This window comes from Pungitius pungitius, chromosome 2, assembly GCF_949316345.1.
Source record: "Pungitius pungitius chromosome 2, fPunPun2.1, whole genome shotgun sequence".
NCBI lineage: Eukaryota > Metazoa > Chordata > Actinopteri > Perciformes > Gasterosteidae > Pungitius > Pungitius pungitius.
Window position 1 is genome coordinate 20,492,453 of NC_084901.1, and position 24,876 is coordinate 20,517,328.

Consider the following 24,876-nt stretch of genomic DNA (forward strand, 5'->3'; position numbering starts at 1 on the left):
ACAAGGTCAAATTTAAGAGACGCATCAGTGGCCACAAACACAGGATTATTAGCCAGGAGTTACGTATCTATTATCTGCATGTTGCGACGGGAAATAACGCCAACCAACTGATAGCTGGCTTTTTCCCCCGCTGCCCACCAGGAGGGAGGAGAAATAAACAGATTTTTTTTCCCAGGCAGAATTCAATTATCCCTGTCAGCCAGTAGTAATGAGTAACAGCCAGTGCATGCTCTCATTCAATTTCCCCGTCCCTGGGGAATGCTTTTCTCTCCCGCTTTTTTGTTTTCTGTTTTGTAGTAACAATGATGCTCTTTTTGTGGCCTGCTTTGTGTAGCAAAACATTCAAATCAAACACTAATTTGACTCCGTACCTCAGCAGATGAAACCATTCAGAGTTTGCTTTTTGCGGCTTTTCGATGAGAATGTGGGTCTCTGTGTGTGTGTGTGTGTGTGTGTGTGCTGGGTGCCAATAGGCCTCTTTAGTTAAATGACTTAACTTAAAAGTCAGGTGAAAGAAGTAGATCCGGCTGACAGATTTCTCCATCTCTTAAAAGAAAGAAATTAAACTAAAGAGAACGCGCCTCGTTGACAACTATCAATGCGAACTGAGGTGTCTGAGAAGAATAGCCTTTTTGTAAGCAGCATTCCTTTCATCAGTATTTCCCTTTTCACTCGACAACATCCAGGAGCATTTGTCCTGCGAGGTGTTGGCGCTGCTCGGCAAATCGCACGGCGGCGGCGGCGGCGGCGGCTCTCGGTTGGTTCCGAGGCTCAGGTAGCCGCACCCCGAGGCCCTCGGAGAGAGGGGGAGACGACGATGTTTACAAAAATAAAAAGCTTCTGCTCAGCAGAAAGCCATATTTGGTGTCTTCCATTTTGAGCCCATGAATGTGTTTGCAGCTCAGGCAACGAGGGAAAAATGTCATTAACTCCGCTGCCCTCCATGAGGGGAGACGACCAGCACAGAAATGTGTCTCTGGGATGTGATGGAGGGGGAAGGGAATAGAGGGGGGGGGGGGGATTCTCTGTATTTTGGCTTCCACCTAGTTATCACTGACCTCCATCTTCCCAAATTCTAAATTCTTTTTGCCTTTCTAATTACCCAGCCCTTCCTCTGCTCTTTTCCTCACATCCCTGCCCCCTGACTGATGGGTAGCAGACGATCCTCTGGACAGGAAAGGTTGAGGTGACTCGTCACACCTCATTAGGCGAGCTTCAGTGTCCCGGTTCTCGTGCTGGTGTGTCCCTGAACCGGATGGATTTAATGAGATGTAAAAGAAAAAGAAAAAAAAAAAAAATCCAGAGTAACTGGATCAAACGTCTTTTGCGATGCGGAACCACGTGTGTCGTCTTTTTGGTGCGAGATGAGAGGAGTCGCCGCGCTGTCGCTGCCTTTTGTGGCTCCCGAATCAGAGGTTTAGGCAAAGGCAAAAAATGCTGAGGCCTATGATTGTAGAACGCTTCCCTCTGCATGAAGGTTGATAGAAAATGAGTCTCAAACAGAGCACAAAATAACAGTTTAACCCCTCTGCACCGCTGCAATGCAGTTAACAGCGGCCGCTACCCGGCCGGTACTTTCCAGCCGGGGGAAAAAATCCACTCGACTCGAAACGCCGCCTGGTCTTTGTCGCCGACGCGGCCACAGAAAGAGGCGACCGCAAACCGCGGCGGTTTGTCCGGCCCCTCCGATACCAGCGGACGCTTATTTTCGCTCACGAGAGGGGGCGGGTGGGCGCGCTGCCGAACAAAAGGCTGGTTGTGGCTCCTGGAAGCGGATGTGCCCTGGGCCTTCCACGGGCTCAGGCTGCACACAAAGACAGTCCTGTGGAAAGACTTCTAGCTCCTGCCCCTAGGTCAACAAAAAAGGAGAAAATAAAAATAAAAGGGCGAAAAGAAGTGACTTCTGAGGCCCTGGAGTTGAAATTGGATTCCCTCACGGAGTTTGAAAACAAGTCTTTCACGCGTTTGACGTGAAACAACCGTTTCCTTTCCCATCGCTTCATGTGCTGAACTACACGGCGACCTACACCTGCAGATTTAAGAGCGGCCGTAAATAACGAGAGCAGCGCGAGAGCAGCGCGAGAGCAGCGCGAGAGCCTCGCTATAAAACTAGTAAATGTCAAATAAGCTATATTCTCTGGCCCAAGCATTAGTCATCCGTCTCCGCTGACTGTAATGGTGAAATATGTGGTCATTCAGAATACCAGATGGCCCTGCAACAGTGGCCCTGTTTTGATTCACGCGCATATCGGACCATCATTTTAAAGAGCTGTACTTTTGCACAAAAGGAGTTAGCACAGATACCAGCTGTGACGTGTTGTTAAAAACGTGAACACGGCATTCGTGTTTTTCTGTTCGAACCACACTCTATTCTCATCTCGATGGTATTTCCTGCTCCAAATCAAAATGTTTCAATCTCATCATGAGGAGAAAAAAAAACATTAGTTTACTGGGTCAGACACATCAAACTTTGAACGCAGCACCATATATTTGAGCGAAGCGCCGGCTGAATACATTATTACAGCCCTCCTTGTAGCAGACGGTCGTGCAGTGGGCACCGGTGTGCACAGAATTTGATTAGTTCATCCAATCCCACGTGCACTGTGGAGACTAAGGCGAGCCATCGATCAAAGGTTTTTCCTTTTCTTTTTGCTCATTTAAACTCCGAAATATTAGCTCCGAAAGCCAATTAACTTTGACCACTAGCCGGCGTTTGATTCACAAAGGAAGAGACAGAGGCTTGGCGTCCTCGTCGCCTCATAAAACCGACCGGAAAACACCTTCACGCCGCCCGACGAGATGATTAGACCCACTGGAGGCGAATACAATGCCGTGGACAGAGGGGCAATGCAACGGAAGCGGGCAGACCAGACGAGCAGCGAGGGGAGGGAGGCCCGGGTATCCGACGGAGCATTCATTATCACCTGACTGACCCGCGTATTGCGCTGTGTGAGAGTAATGGGTAAAGACACACTCATTGGCCAAAGCCCAGTGAGAGGGGCACTTTTTTATTCCCCCTCTCCTTCCGCTCCCTAAAGCGCTCTGTCAGGTTCTTAGCCGGGTTCAATTTCTTTTCTTTCTTCCCCGGCGCCGTACTGTCGGGGTCCCGTTGTTTTGGAAAATACATCAGCAGCCAGCACCTAATGCAGTGAATATTAAATAAGTAGGTTTCTCTTAACATGAGCGGGTACCCGCACTCGCATCGTGCACTGGTCATGTTCGTTGCACGGAGCGGCGGGTAAAAAGGCCGGAGCGACCGCAAAGAAGGAGTTAAGTTTGCCACGGTGCATCAGTGTGTTACCGGGCTCACTAACTACGATATCCAATAGCTTTCGAACGCATTTAAACCAATTTCTTTTACATGAACACGGCGCTCATCGTCAGGGGATTGTCAGAGTTCACACGTTAAAATGGAAATCCACTTCAGAAAGCTGTCAAGGCATTTTCAGTTAAAACCATGCGAGTCAACGCCATGGTGCCACTGGAGGGAAGGCCAGTGAAGTCAATAGGATTCATCCCCTGGGAACCATGGAAGTAGAAGAACCCAACCCATTTAGCAGATGTTGTGATGGGAGTCCCCAACCTCTGGCAGGCAGTCTTTCTTACAGTAATCCAGCTCTGATGGCGCCATAGTTTTCATTGATATCCTGCTGTGGGCTAATGCTAATATTAATGCCATTTGTTAATGTGCAGGAACAAGCTGGTAAAAAAGGGAACCATACAGTTTTTCATCCTTTCATTAAAGTAAGGTATCAATTTCATTGCACTGAAACAGAATATTCTAATGGATTTTTTAATTCATTTATTTCCTTTTGTTTCAAACTGGATACCTCCAATTTTTTATTTTTTAGATAAAACTACAGCAACAGATTGGATCCGAAAAACGATCCAATCTGTGGTTCCTGATCCGTAGCGTGACGTTTGTGATCCCCTAGTATCTCCGAGTATATATTTCCCCTCTCTGGTTCCAGCATGGTTCGGATTGAGACACCTTTGTGTGTGTTTGAGAAGAACTGTGCGCAGGTTGAGGAATCCGGTCTCGGACATAAGCGCTCTCCGGGTCGGCGCCCTGCGTGAATCACACACGAGGGCGCCTTGAACCAGAAGCCTGCACACCGATCACCGAGATGGTGCGGCAGGTTTTGATGTCCGAGCAACAGAGAAAACAATAAAACACGACATGAAAGGAATATAAATCCAATCCGGGAAAGAGAAAGGCAGGCTCAGAGGTTGAGGCAACTAGACTTGAAATGGCTACTATATAAAGACCTTTAGAAGGCGCGCTCAGGCCTCGTGACGCAGCTTGTTCTGTAGCCTACAGAAGATGCAGCATTTTCATCTCAGGCTGGTCCTTAAATATGTAATAAAAACTAAATTAAAAAAAAGAAGGATAACATAAGGTCTGATCTTTTGCCATTTGTTCTGGTCGATCACAACTCAGCAGCCCGACTTTTCACCCTCAAAGTTGAAGGACGCTGATTAAAACGGCTTAAAAAAAAGAAGAAAAAAAAGAAAAGACGGCTCTGTTTCGAACAGAGAAGGATGACAAAGAGGAGAATGTAATTCGGCCGCTTCTCCAAGAGGCACGACCTCCCTGCTTTGTGGAGCAGGAGCTCATCCGAGCCAAAGAGGGCTCAGAGGCGTGGGGAGGGTCCCATTGACAGCGCTATTAACACTCAGACCGGGTGGATCAGCATTGAGGAAACACAAAGCGCTGCCAGGAGGATGCACAGAGAAATCCTGTAATGCATTTCATTCCACTGAGAAGGGGCCCCGAAGGCGCTGTGATGACCACAGTAATTGGCTTTCTCCAGCTATGATAATCTGCATCAGTCATGCCATGCCAACACACTCTGAGGCCACCGAGAAGGTCACAGTGCTCCTCTGCGCTGACTGCAGCCGCCGAGTTCCTGAACGTCGCCCGTCTGTAGGTTTTCAGGGTTAGTTCCGGGGCTTGACCAATTATGTTTAGCGCTCTTGAGTGGACTTTTGCTTCTTATTTCATTAAAACAGACAAGCGGATAAATTGTATGTATTATTCGTTGTTTAAGTCCTTTATTGAGGAAAGGCGCCAAACATTCTCTGATTTCATGGTCTCAAAATGTCTATTCTGTGTGGCTGTAAAAGGAATACTTGGACAACACGTCACCTCGGACCCTAAAGAATGGGGAATAAAAAATAATCACAGCCAAACACAAGACATGCTACGTACGCACACATACACATACACACACACACACACACACACAAGTAGAATAAAGTAGAACCCATCCAACATCCAACACATCTCAGGTCCCAGCTGCAGTGCACCGGCTCTGTTGATCTCTTCTTTACATGTCAGGCAGTTCTGAGGTTTGCATCACTAATCGCTTGCTGATGTCCGTGTGGATTTATGATGACAAAAGCTGTATGTGAGAAGCACAAAGCCATCTTGATGCCATGTTTGCAAGATGCTCCACGTGCTGTTCTTTTAACACGTTCAAAATAGACGAGCTGCTCACTGACATATTTATTTATTTAAATTTATTTTTTGGCCCTATGCTGATAAAAACATGTGGATGGTATCGGGTTACATCAAAAAAAAGCTTACCTATGCAAAGTACAGTGCAAGAACATAATTCAGATGTATCAGGGTTGGGTATTTGTGCAAGTTCTTGTAACCAACACACATCGTCCTTTTTTTGAGAAATGAGAAAGCTAAAGAAAAGCACTGACGTGCATTTGGGACTGCAGGCAAACCAGCGTTACAGTTTGACGGATAAAAACTGGTAAAAACTGTGCAGACCATGTACAACTTTAATGGAAGCCACAAAGAGAAATCAAGGTCACAGAGGAAGTCCACAAACTCCCGCTGTGAGGAGAGAAAATAGGCTACTTATTCATCCACACAGTGGCATGAGCCCAAACTAAAGAAGAATAATGGCAGTTATTTTAATTTGGGGAAATAAAATGATGGGGTTTTGTTCAGAGAGAATTAACTTTTTTTTTTGAAGGCCCTTTGTTGGCACAGCAACAAATGGCATTCATCGATCTTAAGGCACCCTCGTCCATGATCATATTTGTTATTACCAACATTTTTCTTTTCCACACACTTGGCTCTGAAGTGCTTTTCTATAGTGAGGAAAAGCCTAAGCAGCTAACTGGAGGAAATGTGAACAGTGATGATTACTAATGAAGCGGAGAAGCTGGGAAGAGAAAAGCATTGCACTGGACTCCGAAATAACCGTCTGAAATTGTGATTCAGATCAGCGCTCATCAATATGCAACCTTCGGAGTGAGCGCCGGAAGCGGCGGAGGCAGTTTTCAGATGTTATTAAAGATGCACTCATTGATTTTCTTTGGAGAGGAAAAAAAACGAAGAAAAAAAAAAAAGGAGAAAATGCGACAGGAACAATTGTTTGTCAGAATAAGAGCAAAGGGTGCATGCAATCAGCTCGGAGGCTAGCTTAGCACAACCTGCTTAAAAGCATCTATGGACTATAAAGAAAAAAAAACACAAAAAACGGCAGCATTGTACTGCTCACGCAAAGCAATGCAACGTCAGTTTGCCAGTTTCAAAGTGCCATTAGATGTTGCTTGTGCCCGTTAACGTGCGTTGAGCCTTGCGTGAAGATGAAGACCTTTCACACGCAGGTCGGAACATTCGTCATCCTGGCGAACAAACGCACAAGGCCTGACACCCGCGCCCATAGTCTGGATCAGAGGATTCCCCCCCCCCCCACCCCCCACCCCCACTCCACTCAGTGAAGAGAGGATAATCGGAGTCAATTCCCCTCCCTCCCTCCCTCCCTTGTGATGGAGAAGGGAAAAGCCCGCGATGGCCCCGATGGGCTCCTTCAAACTTTGGTCTTCCCGGCAGCCACAAACGCAACGGGCAGCGTTGAATTATTCACACCCGACGTCACGTGAGGCTGTCGCGCTGCTTTTCTTTGCTGTCCCTTATCTCGGTGATGGAGCGCCGCGTCGCCCGCGCGGGGGCAGCGGAAGGAAAGCTCGCAGGTTTTGTTTACATTTGTCTGGAATCATTTAATCGTGTCCACAGCATCGGGTAGGAGGGTGACATTTTTTTGATGATTACTACAACAACTTTGTAGACACAAAAACACACACGTGTTTGAGATGTGAGTCTGTTGTGTGATGTTTTTGTGAGGATGGTGTTGTTTTTTTTGCCTTGATGGTTGGGGTTCTTCTATATTGTTGACATGACCATCGTGTACCGCTAAAATATGAAATAGAAATTCTGTGTTTTCTTCTTATGAGCTTTCGTCCTGTTCTTTACCCGTAGTTATAATAGACCATATTTAAGGATCACTCTACTATTTGTTGGGATGCAAGTGGTAAATGGAAACTGTATTATGTGGGTCTACTGTTGAAAATCTTTGATTTTGGTGTCTCAAGCAAATTCTACACAAATGTAAGCAGGTGTGAGTGCTATAAATAATCCAGCCATTTCCACTTCCACTTCTTGCTGACAACACGTGAACTGCATGAATCCACTCGTGTTTATTTTAAATGAAAACAACCTATATTGAAAAAGATATTGCGCTCCCCGCTTATTTTGCTGCTGCAAGCAAAGGGCTGCTGTGTGATGGTCTAATGTGGTTTGGTAGTCATATCATTTGGTTGTGTATTACATTAAATTAAGTTATGTATCATGATTCTGCAGTGAAGCACATTTACAGTAATCCAGTCTTTTAAAGTGCACCTGAGAATAGGTACGAAACCACATGCGAGTTAATAGTTTCGGTTAAACAATAAAAATGAAACACCACTAAGATCCTCAGTCTTTCCCCACCAAAAAAGTAACTCCAAATAAAATGTTCTTCTTTAACCAGATGTGGATTTAACCAGTCTGTTGGATGCACGGATGAGTAAAGACAGATGAACCTTTGCAGTTGTCAAGCGTGGGCGTAGACATTGAAGGCTTTCTTTCACTGGATAGAAGCATGTGCCACGTTCCTTGTGATGTGGTTATTTTTTCCCCCCCATCCGTTTCTATAAATCACAATTTTCTACAAGTAATAGATCACTGCACCCAATACGCATCACACTGAAACTACAGGGCTGACTCCTCCCACGCAATAGCAATCATGCATGTCGGTGCGCTAATGAGGGCCTGCTGACATGTTGAAGAGGTGACTTCCTGCACAAAGGGAGGATAGTGGGGGCGCCATGTAAAAAGGGTTCTAAACTAAATGAAAAAACACACTAACACTCAAGAAGTCCTCGGAGCCTTGTGGTTGCATTTCTGAAAGATGTGGTTGGGGTCAGAAAGACTAAGAAGAAGTTTGCTGCCTATAAACCATCAGTGTAGCCTTTCCACCAGCTGATGATGATTTGCTTGCATAGCGTTGTTGACCCATAAAAAAAAAGGCACGTTTAGTTTCCAACACTCATCGCAATGAAATCAACGTGCTAAAACCAAGAGGGCAAAAAGAGGACAGAGGGAGCGGCTCCAAAGGGGAAAACTTTTCCCACATTTTTAATCAACACAGCCGTAGGAGCAGCGCACAACTATTTCCTATCACCCGCGAGACAGGAAACAAGCCCTTAAGTGTGGGGAAAGGCAATAAAATGTGCGCATCCACAAATTACAAATGGAATTGCATCTTCGGCTTGTGGAAACGTTTCGGCGAGACCTACAGCTGTGCTGCATCGGTAGAGTTGCACGACGCAAAGTCCACACGCTTCGCCAGCTGTAGGAGTGAATAATAAGAGGCCTGATCATCCTAAAATCATTCTCATTTAGGCGTGAAACCACAAAGCCGCGACAGCCGAGGAGAAGAGTATCAATCCCTATTCACACCAAACGTCTCGTTCAGCAGTTTACACAGAGACCCGATGAGAATTGGATTCAATTCAACGTCAAACACGCAGAAAACTCCAGATTCTAACATTCGAGAAACTGGAACAATCAAATTATCTTTTGATTAGAAGATGACGAACTAATTATTCAATTATCGAAACAGTTGCAGAGTGTGTTGTTTAACAGCCGAATATTGAAGTAATTACGCAAAGTCTGACAAGGAGGGGACTTAATGGGAGTATTAACAGTAAATACAGAGGAACAATGCCGGGGTGTTTATCTTCAGACCATCTAGTTATAGCCAACGTTTCTATTTATTATCCTTAGAATTAGGTGAATGATTACAGTGTACACTAGTTTCTGTCGAAATATACAGATGACGATACTGAGGGAAGGGCCTTGCTGGAAAAGAGCAGAGGCGTTGAGTCCAAGCAACCCCTGGTGAATAAAAGGTTTTAAAAAGAGCAGTCGTGCATGTGAAGGGGCTCAGCTCCCCTTGTCACAACAACTTGCATCAGAGAAGGAAGGTAGGAGGGTGCGTGAGGGGAGAGGATGACACTGCTGTGACAGCCACACACACACGCACGCACGCACGCACGCACGCACACACGCACGCACGCACGCACGCACACACGCACACACGCACACACGCACGCACGGGTCGACGCTCCTGAAAATGTAACTCAAATCCAGTAGGAACAACAAGGGAAAGGAATTCAAAGAATTAGCAACTGCCTCAAAATGGTTTGAGGCGACAAACACTAATTAAGAGTGTTACCTTGTATTACAACAAATGTGTGCTCGCGCTGGTGAGTGTGTGTGTGTAGTTCTCAGACACCTTTTCTAGAACTTTCCCGTTCGCTCCGTCAGGCTTGGCTTAATTTACGTTTAATTTAAGTAAGCTTTAATCTGTGTAATCATCTGGGTCCTCAGACTTTCCACGCAATTAAAGCGCAGAGTGCAGCGGTCTTACTTTTAGCAGCACGGGGACGGGGCGAGCGCAGTCTCTGCGCCTTTCAAACTACGCGCACAGAGCGGAGAGAGGCGTAAAGAGATGACAGAGGTCCTGCTGCTTAAGTGTAGGTATCTTGATGTTCCCTGCAATTTAACAGAATGCACATCTGGCTGTAGAATAAAATATTCTGCATGCGGTGCAAGTTGTGAGGAGACGGCCGCTGGGTGGCGTTCCCTCGGTGCGCGGCCTGTGATTGGAAGACAAACCCGCTCTGCTCCGGAATGCCGGCTCCTCTGCCAAGTGCTGATCGCCGCGTCTTAACACCTCCTATAGGAGGCGTGAGCTGCTTAGGAAAGGGTGAGAAACTGCACAGCATACCAGCGACAATTAAGCCTGCGCTTAAGTACGGCCTATTGAATGCCACTGAGGTGACAGACACCAATCGTAAACGGGGTCAAATGTCCCTTTGTCCGACTAACTGGTCCAAACAGAGTCACGTTAAAACGTTCAATCTCAAAGAGACACAAGCAGCAAATATCTGAAACACAGATATTAACCCTCATTTAATCAGAACTTGGACGGTCGGTTTGGTGTGACAGGGCAACTTTGGACCCAGACGCTGCCGACGTGAGCCGATGCTGCAGTCTGCTCACGTCGGCACTAGTTAGTCGGCGTCGGCTTGGTGTGTTCCAGGCTTAACTCATTGCCATCATCCAGATGGCAATGGACAAAATGATAATCGTGGTGCCGAGTCGCTTTAAGGCTGCTGCTGGGACAATAAAAGCCTTCTTCCCCACCTCTTCACCAAATCCATCCACCTGCAAGCAAAGCATCAACAATCCAACTTTAGACAGAGTGAAGACCAATTCCCTCATATCATCATCTCTGATCCGGTCAGGGGACTGACAAGCAATCTTTACACACCAACACAACGGGCTAGGTCGTCCCCGTCCCCCTGTACACCTGGTGACAAAATCGAGGGAATTATATACACAAGGAGTTGGAATTTTAAATAACGTTTGTTTCAGAAAATCCATCCTTTTGACCCTGCATGTATCGGAATGATGGGGTTTATTCAGGAAGGGTTCCCTGCCAGGCAATACTTGTAGTAGGATGTGTTTTACGTTCAACCTTTCAGTCCTAACAGCACATCAATAAAGCTGTTTGCAGGTTTACAGATTTTTCCCTAGTTGAATTTACTAAAGTAAAAAGTAGCTGGGAGAGTGGCCGAATGTCATCAGGAGTGCTGCTAGTGATTGTTTTTGTTGTTATTTTTGTGGATCATGGTTAATCAATTAGTCAGCATCCCTGGCACCTACATTATCCACAATGCACCTTGACCTTGGAGGGTCCAGTCGGATTTTGGAGAGCCTGAAGCTAGTCAGCACATCCCCACATCTCTTCCATGTTCACCCTGTCAAATCTGTGGTCAAAACATGCATCAAACTAAAACTAAAACAAACCACGGCTCTGTGAGGCGTCGAAGTGGCTGCTGCACCTCTACATCACGGCAGCCGACACAGAATTAAGCATTCCTACCGGTGCGTCCGTGGCGCCCAAAGCGGCAATGCATCAAACCCGTTGCTGGCCGACTTTGTGCCGTTAGAAGGAAAACCAATTAGAGGTTTCTATATGACTGGAGTTCATAATGAGAGGAGCGCCATTGTCCTGCAACCTGTTTCCTCCCGTACGAAGCATGCTGACACTCACAGGACTGCTCATGTCGGTCTGGCCCAATTGACTGATGGATTTCCAAGCGGTGCATCAGCTGAAGCTATCAAGTGGTCCGTTGGAGCAAAAATGACTCTACGGTTCCCTCAGCGCAACATCAGGCCCAGCAATTCCTGACCGCTATTGTCTCGGGCCACTTTGACAAAGTTCGTTACTTGCCAGAAAAGCACAACGTGGTCCGCCGACACACACAGACACGCACATCATGACATCAGAATGATTCTAGTTTCTCCATTTCGCTTTAAGAAAAAGATTCTGGCCACATGAGCTGACCCATGCCAAATGAGTTTCTCTTTTCATGCTTTCACATTGGAGAAGAAATCTCAATAAAAAAAAGTCCAATATTATGTTGGAAACTGCTGTAAAACGCAATAACTAGCTATAATGCGTTACCTATTCACTAGGTCGGAGTAAGGAGCCTCGTATTTTCCTCATGGCCGAGCGCATCTATCGAACCGCTACTAGCCGTCTATAAACTGTAGAGACTCAGCCGGCTTGTGGTTTTGTTGCATGAAGATGTGCATGAACAGGACTAAAAGGGTGCGACCCGCTTTATTTTTTGGTCATATCCAAGTGCTCGTAGATGAACCGGATACTTTTCAAGATGATGGACTGGATGGAGGAGACATCTCGCGGCGCGCTGTGCGATTCGAGTGAGCTCGCCGCGGTTCGCCAAACAAAGACACGGATTCCAGAGCCTCTGAGCTCGGGGCTTCACCCGACAAGGACTTGTCGAGGCGCAGCGCAGATGCAATACAGACAAAGGAGAAAAAGAAATAAAAGAACATCCACTCAAGTAAGGCCCTCGCTGAACTTGGATCTTTGCAAATGTAGAATGAAAAAAAAAAAGCCGTGCCCGTCGATTGCTTGAGCGATGGTGCGGTACATCTTAAGGCTGAAAAGGATTCACTTCTTTTTTCTCCATAATGGGCTGCAAAGTGCCAGCGTGCACTGAACACGTAAATATTCTTCGGTCTGCACACTGCCTATAGTCATCCCATTCACAGATAACAATGTGCACTGGTGTATTGTAAATATTTGAAATGGCTCAACATAGTACACCGTCAGGCAGCTTTAGCGGGTCCTCGCTAAGGAGGTAATAGCGTTTCCTTGCCTTTCATTCATTCCTGTGTCTCATTAAATGATTCATGTGATAGAAAGCAAAGATCACGATGAAGGGGCGGGACGGGATTCAAGAGGGCTTTGCTACTTTTGAACAGAACGGGTGCAAATCACAAGTTACAGAGACACGATATCCATTTGATTGAATATAGCAGCGTGGGATAAATATAAAATGTTATCATAAGCCCATTAAAAGCATTCAGGCACATTCATACCAACTTACAAAGAGAAACTTCAAAAGGATTTGAAAATTGTATTCTTATGAATGACATAAATAGACCTATAGTTGGAGGATAACAAAAATGAGAATAGCTGGTGCAAATTAAAAAGATCGCTCCACCTGGGTCTTGAAGTGCTGATGCGTTTATTCACACACACAAAATGTATTCTCTCTGAAAAATATAAAAAATTAACCATTAACTTCCCCTACTGCTTTATTTACAAGGCATGATCTGTAGCCCTGTCACATTCAGTTGTTGAAGGATTGAAAGAACAGTGGCATTAGCAGATTTACTTAATGACTTCAAATTGCAAATACAAAAGAAAAGAAAATACTGCAAATAAGAGAGAACACCACCAAGAGCTACCTGGTCATTCAGTGCACATTACCTCGGTGTCTTCATGACCTTGTACTACGAGCACTCTGACGGAGCAATGTGAGCTCAGTGATTACCGACCCAGGTTTGGCCCACTAGTCCTCCGAGACGAGGTCCAACTCATTCCCTTCTGCAAGATGAATAGTTTTACGCCTGTAACTTCTACTAGAAAGCGACTAACTCGGGAGGCTCAAAGTGGGGCGTTTAACTGGAGCAAACTGTCAAGGGTCGTTAGTCACACGTCTCGTCCCGTCCCCCTCCATTGTTCGGAGCGGGCCTCTCGCCGCGGCGCCTCTTTGTCCGGGTGTGCCGAGCTCTGTGCCGCCTGAGCCTCTACCCGGCATGGGGATGGAAGCGAGGCCTGCCATCCCAGATAAACCTCCCCCCCCGGCAGGCTTTAGGTCTGCTGCAGGTGTCAGAGAAAATGTTCCCATAGCCGTCAGACTCCGGCGCTGCCGATGACACGCTGGCACGCGGGACGGGAGGCGACGCGGGAGAAGGAACCATGAGGGGAAAGGGCTACCCGAAACTGTGCCAATGGTAATAATGACTGATGGAAGTTGTTGCGTTGCTAAACCAAAGCAGTCTAAAAACGGATCATAATACATCAGTCTCGTTAAATTAATCTGCGGACGCCACACATGCCATCGAACTCCGCACGTTTACACAAGAGGCCCGGAGTGAAAGTCCTCCGCGGTTACGGCACGGAGGGGAGCCAAGCTTGAAATGATTGCATGTAATGATTACCGTACACCATAAGGGGAGAATGTATCCAATAATGAAAAAAAAACACTGGCGGGCTGTTGTGACCATGCGGTAACGATGCTCGATGCCGCTCCAAAACTTTCACCGGGGGGACAATCCTTGTCAGGCGACTATTCAGCAGCCACGTCGCTTCCAGGTGGCAGGAAACAAAAGGGACTTAAAATGAACCCAACGATCGTTTCTCTCCTTAAAAACGGTTCCGTTGCCCTGATGCAAATGAAAAGCAGAGTTTGGCCTTTGTGAATAAGAGAAGGGGAACAAATGTGGTCTTAAGAAACGAGAGCTCAATGATGAGGCTGCGGCTAATGACAGTGGTCATGATCGCTTAGCTCTAATGGGCCTATTATCTTCTCAAATTATTAATTAATGTATGACTCTGCAAATTTAATTTTATCTGTCCAACATGCCGAAGCGTCAAGATATTCAGCTCGCCAAATAATGCCAAGACGAGAAAAAGCCGCACATTTATATGTACCAGGCCGGTGAGGGGCAGAGCACAGATTGGACCACCTGGTCCTGCCAGACGGTCAACATATTCATGCCGGGACAATAATTCACACCCGGCGGCAGAGACACAGGAAGCCGGGGTGAAGATCATCGTCTACATCCGAGGTCGACTACCAGCACTTGGTTTTTTTTCCCCCAGCCCCCCCCCCCCCCCTGTTTTAGCATGTTCAACCTCAAACTGTAGATCACTGCTCAGAGGAGGAAGACCTTTGAGTGGCCTTGTATGCGTGTCACCTCTGTCTCCTGTTTGCAAACAGGAAATATGCTGTTTTGATGATTTTTCGATGGTGTCGAGTGAGAATTTTTCTCTCAAGTCATAGATATGCTCGGAATTGAAATACAATTATCTGACTGAATACGACAATTGAGAGACGAATTAAAAGGAAAACTTGACACAAGAAAAAGCTCCTACTTCCTCGCTGACGGTAACGGCGTGGCCTATATACGGTGCGTGCTCCACAGAGCGCCACGAACGCCTTTGATTACACAGTAGTTTGATCAGTTGCGCTGTCAAAGTTGTTGTGGGACATCAAAAACATCCCAAATCAAACAAAATCCACCAAATAACGAGCAGAAGCATCGTTTTATTGGCTTGCGACTGAAAATGTCGGCATGAACTGAAATGCTTTGTGTCCAATCTGCTCCGCAAACTCTTTACTAAAAAGACATAGCAAACGTACAATACAGCAGTAAACTACACTACAATTAGACCAGGCCACAGCTTGTTTAAATTCAAAACTCCCAAAGAGCCCTATTTTATTTATTTTTTGCCACAGCTGACACTTTCCCATTAGCGGACCGGCGTGTAATTTGGTGGCGGCCATATTTCATTTCAGGGAGCGTTTCACCCGGTAATGAACATGTCTCCAAGTTAAATGATTGTGTCACCGTGTTTAAAAAGATCCAATAAAAGCAAAAGATCCAATAAAAGTAAATCATTTTAATCACTCATATGTTTGTGTTAAACATTTCTATGTTAAATATGATATATATTTATGTTGCTCTGACGCGGCTCGATTTGCACAGTCACTCCCCCCCGTCATTACTGATGTAATTCACCCTAAACATCAACTCACTTTATTCTTCCCCCGAATTATGGCCGAGAAATGATTGCACTGTGACGAGGGAGGAAAAGAACAATCAGATTATGGGTCCGATTCAAACGAGTGGGTGGGGGTGGTGGACGGGCTGTTCAGTGCTAGTGGTATCAATTTGTATGCCACGAAAAAGATCCTGCACCACGGGGGAGGGGCTTCCATGCCACCACGCGGAGGTATTGCTGCAGGACGTCACTGCGTCGCAGTTACCCAGCGGCGTCGCCTGAAGAGGTTAACAAAAGTTCCGTGGCCTTCGAGGCGCTGACACGCAAAGTTGTAACAGTTCTTCGACAAACTTTTCTCTTGGAGCACGCTTTGCTGGAGCGTTCAGCATTGTCACAAATGCAGAGAGAATCACAGATCCAGTGCTGGTGTGAAGAGCGAGCACGATTGTGTGTGTGTGTGTGTGTGTAGGTGCTTAAACAGCCATTTCAGCCTATTAGCTATCCAGCCTTCTTTTTCAAAATACAAAAGGCTGAAGGCAGAGATGAGTAAAAGTCGTTGTAATTAGCTACCGCCATCACAAAACTGCTGCTGTGGAAAATTGCAGAGAAAAAAGACATTAGAGATTCTGGTGAAGTGCTCGTTGAACCAAGTGGGGACACATGCCTTTGCCCACTGGCTGGTCATATTCTGCAGTCATGATACATTCTAACACAGCGAAGTTTGGCATTAGCTAGAAAGAGGATCAGATTCAAAGCGCGATGACCAGTTCCAATAACTGCTATTAATGTGGTTTTTAAAGCATCTCTCATTAAAGTAAGGCTCGGTCCTCTGTCAACCACATCTGCTCGGCTCTTTGTATGCAGAGGCCTGACAGTTTAGGACTGAGCCGGGGAAACCGGTGGAGCGAAGTGGAGCTAATTCACTGACTGTGTGTGTATGTGTGTGTGTGTTGCAAGAGAGTTGATGAGAAAGACAAAGACAGACAGACAGACATGGAGCAAAGGTGAGCGCTAAAATTAGTCTGCTACTGTGAGTGACATGCCGGTTTTGTGCGAGAGTTTAACAATGTGAACCACAATCAAAAAATAAGCTCCTGCCGCAGCATATCTACCAAAGTCACTTTTCTCCCTTGGATAGTTTAATAAATATTTATTGGAGAAGGCACCAAACAAAGGGCCTCCGCCATTACTTCCTTGCCGAGCGTTAACGCACCCCCTCACAGAACAGCATTGAGGGCGAAAACCTCGCAAAGCAGATAGGAGATGAAAAATAGCAGGAGCTAAATGCACGGGCACTTGACAGCAAAATGGCTCAATCCAAATGTAGAATTAGAAATTGACAGCGATACGTCCCAGTTCCTAAAATGTCTCCACTTGTGACCGAATAACAGTAAATATTTTCTCCATTTCAAACTGACAGGAACATCTGGGATGCTTTTAAATGTCAAATGGCTGTTCTAAGTAATAACCAGTGAGAGGCTGATGAACATTCCTCAGGTAAGTACCTCCGGCTGCTTGTGTGTGTGTGTGTGTAGTCAGGTTCCCGAGTCGAGCTATCTGCTCTGTCAGAGACACAGCACATCAGTATTTTGAGAATGATTTTTTGATAAAGAGAAGACAGCAAGGCGAGAAAATCAAAAAGATGCAGTGAATCTTTCGGTGATGCCAAACGGCGAGGAAAGAAAGAAATTCCCTGCTCAAATCCAATCTTTTCCTTTGTTGCCGTGTACGATGTTCTGTGACCATTTACACCGTGTACTGGGCATCACGTGCCAACGTAGCGAGGGCAAAATGAGCCGCGGAGTCACAATTACCTTACATGACTGCCTCTTACGTCGCAGGGAGCTATACTGAAATAATTGAAACTGGAAAAGGCCCTGAGAGGCGGACAAACTGGAGCCTAGTCTGCCATCTGGCTTCAGGGAAGGCGCGAGAACAACCCCCAAAATTCCAGGAACTATGATGTTTAATTGGTTCGTCTGGTAGCATTTGCCGTGTTTACACAGAAACAGCAGTTTGATTTAAAAACACGTCATTTAATTAGGACGCCATTCACATTACGGCTCAGTACAGTGGCCACGCTTCTTTTTAGTGCTCAATGCTCTCGAGCGCCACTCAGCATGATTATGAACGAGTGGAACCGCTCCTGTCGATGGGTCCTGCTTGGAACAGGTAGCACGGAGCGTTGTTGACTCGAGCTCCTCTGCTAATGAGCTTGATTGTCGGTTTTGAACAGGTACAGATTCATTTAACACAGCGACGCTGCAAAATATCTAGTTCTTTTTTTTTCCCCAGTTTGGTCGATCTTCAGTGGGAGAGGATGCAATGGAACAAAATTAAATAGGACGATGCAATGAGGCTGTGCTGTCCCTTCTATTACACCTTTAAATGTTTAAATGTAAATGTAAATTTAAATGTTCATTTTATGTCAAATGAAAGCCTCCTGCTCAATGCTGTTCAGCAATTCTATCCATGCCCACCTCTTAAATGGGTTATAATTCTAAGAGACATGATGGTGGCATGCCTTTAATTCCTAAATGAAAACAGAGGGGAGATAATTATGGCACAGATGGAAAAATACATCAGCGTATATTCAAATAAGCCAAGCTCTAATTTGAGCACGTGCCCCAGCATAAGCAGAATAGTTGGGGGGGGGGGGGTTATTTGACACGCAGCCCACACTCCTGGTAGTTAGTAGTTCTTAGGCAACAGGTAATTAGAGGAGATACTGTTGCCGTTATCTGCTGCTGAATCCTTTGGCAGATTCCAGTATTAACAGCACAAGAGTCAAGCAGCACATGAAGGGTCTGGGACAACAAAGGAGCAGGAGACAAATTTAGGGATAATTCAACCCACGCAAGATTATTATTTAAATCTTCTACGACAGGTTCACTGCGGAAGAAACTAATTTACAATGCCCATCAGAAAAGCATTTGGAAATAATCAGTCAAAATTAGTGAAGAACCACTGAATGATTGTCAGTAGGTGAATTGTAAAGTTTTGCTAACCTAAACAAAAACAGAACGCCATGGAGATCGTACCTTTGCTGTAAACGTCAGGGAGCGGAATCTCTGAAGCGCCGGCCCACCGCACTCTGGCACAAAGGAGGTTGCAGTAGTTTGGCTTCATCTGCGGTCCTGCAGAACAAAGGAATGAAGAAAAACATCAGGGCTCAGAGTTGTGCGACTAAAGCGCATCTCCGTCATTGGTACAAAGCGCATCTCCGTCATTGGTACTAAACGCATCTCCGTCATTGGTACAAAGCGCATCTCCGTCATTGGTACAAAACGCATCTCCGTCATTGGTACTAAACGCATCTCCGTCATTGGTACTAAACGCATCTCCGTCATTGGTACAAAAAGCATCTCCGTCATTGGTACAAAACGCATCTCCGTCATTGGTACAATAAGCATCTCCGTCATTGGTACTAAACGCATCTCCGTCATTGGTACAAAAAGCATCTCCGTCATTGGTACAAAACGCATCTCCGTCATTGGTACAAAAAGCATCTCCGTCATTGGTACAAAACGCATCTCCGTCATTGGTACAAAAAGCATCTCCGTCATTGGTACAAAACGCATCTCCGTCATTGGTACAAAGCGCATCTCCGTCATTGGTACAAAGCGCATCTCCGTCATTGGTACAAAGCGCATCTCCGTCATTGGTACAAAGCGCATCTCCGTCATTGGTACAAAGCGCATCTCCGTCATTGGTACAAAGCGCATCTCCGTCATTGGTACAAAGCGCATCTCCGTCATTGGTACAAAACGCATCTCCGTCATTGGTACAAAGCGCATCTCCGTCATTGGTACAAAACGCATCTCCGTCATTGGTACAAAACGCATCTCCGTCATTGGTACAAAGCGCATCTCCGTCATTGGTACAAAACGCATCTCCGTCATTGGTACAAAACGCATCTCCGTCATTGGTACAAAGCGCATCTCCGTCATTGGTACAAAACGCATCTCCGTCATTGGTACAAAACGCATCTCCGTCATTGGTACAAAAAGCATCTCCGTCATTGGTACAAAACGCATCTCCGTCATTGGTACAAAAAGCATCTCCGTCATTGATACAAAACGCATCTCCGTCATTGGTACAAAGCGCATCTCCGTCATTGGTACAAAACGCATCTCCGTCATTGGTACAAAGCGCATCTCCGTCATTGGTACAAAACGCATCTCCGTCATTGGTACAAAGCGCATCTCCGTCATTGGTACAAAGCGCATCTCCGTCATTGGTACAAAACGCATCTCCGTCATTGGTACAAAACGCATCTCCGTCATTGGTACAAAACGCATCTCCGTCATTGGTACAAAACGCATCTCCGTCATTGATACAAAACGCATGTTTGTCATTGATACAAAAAGCATCTCCGTCATTGGTACAAAGCGCATCTCCGTCATTGGTACAAAGCGCATCTCCGTCATTGGTACAAAACGCATCTCCGTCATTGGTACAAAACGCATCTCCGTCATTGGTACAAAACGCATCTCCGTCATTGGTACAAAACGCATCTCCGTCATTGGTACAAAAAGCATCTCCGTCATTGATACAAAACGCATGTTTGTCATTGGTACAAAACGCATCTCCGTCATTGATACAAAACGCATGTTTGTCATTGATACAAAAAGCATCTCCGTCATTGATACAAAACGCATCTCCATTTTTGAAGCCGAAGTGCGGCCCTGGGTGAGGCTGCCTCTTCGGCTCGGCTCAAGATGAGGCAGAACAATTGAGGGAGTGGTGGGGGCTTTCGGCTCAATATTGGGTCATTAAACAAAACACACTGCTTTTTTTCACCCCACCCCCCCCCCAATCGGGTACGTACAAGCGTGCAAAGGAAGTGAAATACCTTCCAGCGTGGATGTTGTAACGTTGCACTAATTTGCTGCCTACCAGGCGTGGAGGAGGAAATGATTACTTCTGTGATTATCTTTCCAGAGCTGTACAATCAAAGCTCAGTAGAGTACAGGGACATAAACCACCGTCTCTGCATTTTAAACTAGTCATATTCTTTACCCTGTGGCAAAAAAAACGTTCACACTTACTCAACCCCTTGGCTTGCATCGTTTGGGGTTTTTTCACAGCGTTGAATGCTGAGACGATGCTGCTTTTAATCCCAAAACAGTGAAGAATAAAAGGAAGCAAAAACGAAGGAGCGGCCTACAACGGCGGACTACTCTGTAAAGAATTGTAAATAAGCAAAATATGAGTAATATAAGCCAGAAGACACATCCCAAACCCGGCCGCTCCTTAATTAGAGCCAGAGAACGAATGAAGCTCAGCTCTATAGGCCGCTGACACAGAACCGGCTATTCACTGCAGCATGAGGGAGGGGGAACGGCACCATCACACGCTGCTACACACCCAGCAGGAAGAAAAACAATGCAATGTATTTTTTGTGTTTTTGGTTCACCGGATCGCCTCGTTACAGCGGTCAGCGGTACATCTCTACAGAGTTGATGCGGTTTGTGTAAGAGCCGCTTCTTCAGCGTGTGGATTATCCCGGCTGTTTGAAATCAACAAATACAAGAATGAGCCGATGACTAGGTGGGGATGTCATTTTCATTTTGTCGATCTCATCGCCGCGAGAGACGTGGCCTGGTAATCGGGACTGAATCAGCATCGACATTTCACTTTGATCGTTGAGCCGGAAGCCTTCTTCGCTTTCTTGTCTTGTTCGTCCCAACCAAATCAGCTCCTCTAGCGACCTATTTCACGGTAGAGCAGCAAAAATTTCCCCACGGGGATTTGATGTTGTCCTGCTTCCTGTGACGTTGAGGAGGTACCCGCGATCACTTGTACAGAGCGGAAACCAACAATGTCCGCCAGAGGCCCATTACGGATATGGATACGGAAACCAAATCTCGGACTGGCCTCCATCCACACCCTCCCTCAACATCCGACTCGCATTTCCAGAGAAGCCATTCGCGGTAATGAGAATCGATGGGGGTGTTAAAAGTATTGGCAGTGCAGCCCGGGAGCTGCGGTCGGTGCCGTCTTTATTAGTCCGGATAAAGGAGTGCTGGTCTCAGGCCTGCCAGCTCAAAATAGGACAGCATTGATCAGAAGGTGAGGTAGGATTTAGCCCTCTCCTTGCCCGTGTCACGCCTCGTTCTCACGGCAACAGCTGTCAGTCGCCTCCGAGGTCAAGGCTTGCACACCGGGGTGCACAACTTTGCATCATATTCATAAGACGAGAGCAAGATATTAATCTGCTCATTCTTATATACATTGCCCCAGAGTTGCCCAAATTCTGCTGAAACTTATAAAACTACCAAATATTAAAGCAGCTAGAAGATGGGACATAAATTGCTGCAGAGAGCATATCCAAAATATGATTTATCGCTTTAAAAGTACATAAACTGCTACTGTATGACAGAAAAGGTCAGATTCCTTGACCACTTCCCAATGACTTAACCACAAGGTCCGAGTAGAACACTATAGTCCTGAGCCCTGTGTTTGTTTGAGTCATCTACACACTCCATCTTCTTTTCTTCCGGGCTTTATAGCGTGTTATCACACTCCCGGAGAGCACCCTCTGAGCATTGGATAATGACACTGATGGGTTTACCCTGTAGTTACTAGAAAAGCCTGGCGAAATACGGCTGCTGAAGGGTGCTTTGTGGGACAGGATCAACTACCAAGGGGCGGGACAAAGGGGCTTCATGTCACTCTCTGGGAGTGAGAACGGACCGAGAATATAGAAGAAGCAGACTAACAATTTCATCTGTGCCTCCAGATGATAAGCCTTGACCTAAAGTCCCAGCTTGAAATGTATGGCGTTTCTGAACAGCTGACTCCACAGTAAGTACAGAATCGCTCTTGAAGAAGCTCTTAAAATAAAAAATGGTTTTAAAAAAGTAAAATAATTCATTCATTCACAACTGCTTACACTCCCCATCAACAGACTTTATTTTACAGAACTCAGGAGGATAGTCAGCTAAATGAAAAATCACTTTGGTAAACCACTCGGGTCATTTATTGGCACCATTAACTATGTCATAGATGTTGCACAATTAAATAAGCAAATTTGTGCTTTTAACTCATTGGAAATGGAAGTGAATTTAGTTCCTCTTGCTGAGCTGTTATGCAGCGTGTGTTTCTAAAGGCTTTAATTGAGAAAGGGAATATAAGGAGTAACACCTGGACCTTGCCCTTCAGTTGTCAAAGTGGAGTGTACTTTGTGAAGTCATTATTCACAAAGTACTTTGTAGACAATTGTGTTCATGTGCGCTTTGCTCAAATAATATTTCATTTTGTGCATCTAGTGTGGACTAAACATTGAAATGGACAATAAAATCCTGATGAGTTTTTGGCCCCATGCGCATACACAGGGAGCAGTTATTACTTTGTAAGATAATTCATCTTCCACTTCAATAGTATACAGGTTAATAACTCGTATTGTCTGGAAGATGATGAAAGAAATGTTGCAATAGAGCACCAAAATATATTCAAGAAAATCTCATTACATTTCATAAGTAAAGCTTTCCAACGAGTTACCTGCTTATGTAAAACAATTTCTTTTTTACCAGCACTGGAGCGCTGGGAGGAAGGAAACCAGTCAAATCCTTTCACACATTAAGCAGATGGCTGGCTGCCTCAGACGTAGAGCTCTGTCAGAGCTGTATCCTGGCATTAGGGCTGGAGTCATTTCAAATGTCTTGGCAGCTAATCAGCCGCTATCTTTCATCAAAAAGAGAGTGACATGGCTAAGCCCATCTTTACAAAAACCTACCAGGGTGAGATTGTGTTTCACTTGTACAGTACAGTACAGCGTTGCTGTCTGATGGGCTTCAGAGGAATCAAACAGACCCAGTGTGACATATTTCTGGCTCTTAGCCTGCAGCAGGGGGTTTTTTGGTTATTTTTTTCTACATGCAACACCAGTAAATTAAAATAAAAAATAAAAAAAGGGTTTGCTTCGTATATTGCTCCTATAATCCGACACATAAAAAAAAGCCCATTGGGATAAAACCAGGGAAGCAAGACTCACAGATGCCGATTAATCAAATCCAAACAGTCTTGGGATACAGGGGCTTAGCAGAGTTTCTTATCCTACCAAAAGCTTGGAATATGTAGACGCAGGTCACGGGACACAAAGGGTGACTCCTGAAAAAACATTGCAGCAACTTTCATTTGGTATAATGAAAGAACCAGAGGTTCAAATCCCCAGAATTGTAAACCAGCCGCCCACCCCTCCTTCCTCCAACCCCCGATTGTTGCGGCCGGCTTCCCTCAATTTACCGTGGTGTGAAATGAATTATCTTCACACCTTTGGGAGACTTTGCATGAGATCAACGTCCGGCGAGATCAGACGGGGCGGATTAACACCTAAAGCCGGATGCCACGAGGCCTAAATGGCCGAGAGGTACGTATGCACAGAGGTCGGACCAGTTTCAACCCGCAATTCAGTGGCCCCGAAGGGGAACTGTGCACTTATGTTCATACTGCAAGGTCACTGGGAGGATTGCATTAATCTTCCATGTTACATAGATACCTGCATTCCCATGTAGCACTTGGAGCCCACTGCTCTATTTCTAAAGCCTGCTGGGAGGCGGACGCCGAGCGCTCCCATACTGTCATTTAACCGAGTGTATTTTTAAACCCCAAAAGGGAGCTGGTGTTTAAACCTAAGGAATAGATTTATTTTTAACAGTCATTTGAGTGAAGTGTAACAGATGGAAGAGAGAACCTCCACCAGGCAGGTGACTGTAATTAAGTTGCTATGCCAACTGAATGTCTTCATCTGCACATTAACGCTGCCCTCGTGTCGACCCCTGCGGCGCACATCCAGTTGAAAATAAGAGAGCGAGTGCACTTGGAGTTATGAAGCTGGAAAAAACATTCAATTAAAAAAATCCCGGTTGACATCAGCTATCATTATTGTACAAAGCGAAATAATATTCTACCTTTTATCGGCCCTTTATCAGTATGTTGTGTTGTTTTAAGAATGACAACAGGCAGCAGGCAAAAGGTTTCTCTTGAGAATCCACATGGATAAAAAGAAAATAAAGATGCTATTTTAGGGACAACGTGCAGATAAACAATGTCGTTGCACAATGTACTTCTTCTGTCATCCGAACTTTCCGAACATTTCTGCCAAAACAGAAAATATTAACATGCAGTTGACATTAGCATTACCCAATTTCTCAACATGATCCCATCCACCAGGCTAAGTTTAGCGAGGCGGCCTCGGGCAGCAGAGCGTAGTCAGACAGATTTAGTGGATGAAATCAAAAACAGCGCCAGGGCACTTATACACACACTTAGAACAAACAAACAAATTAATGGAAAAATAATTCTGGGGCAACAACATTGCTCTGATATTAATAAGCAAAAAGGGGCC

At 45.6% G+C, this 24,876-nt stretch overlaps 2 protein-coding genes across 5 annotated transcripts in view; both read right to left on the bottom strand.

Moving 5' to 3' along the window:
• The window catches only part of LOC119211101 (large ribosomal subunit protein eL42), a 300,484-nt gene that overhangs the window by 159,402 nt on the left and 116,206 nt on the right, over nucleotides 1–24,876 (bottom strand). The gene's annotated exons all lie outside the window — the stretch shown is intronic.
• The window catches only part of enox2 (ecto-NOX disulfide-thiol exchanger 2), a 118,400-nt gene that overhangs the window by 87,869 nt on the left and 5,655 nt on the right, over nucleotides 1–24,876 (bottom strand). For all 4 annotated transcript variants that reach the window (XM_037460656.2, XM_037460658.2, XM_037460655.2 and 1 more), the window contains exon 2: nucleotides 18,566–18,661. In XM_037460656.2, the coding sequence (XP_037316553.2) occupies nucleotides 18,566–18,653 (88 nt within the window). In that variant the 5' untranslated portion in view covers nucleotides 18,654–18,661. The remainder of the gene's footprint in view (nucleotides 1–18,565; nucleotides 18,662–24,876) is intronic.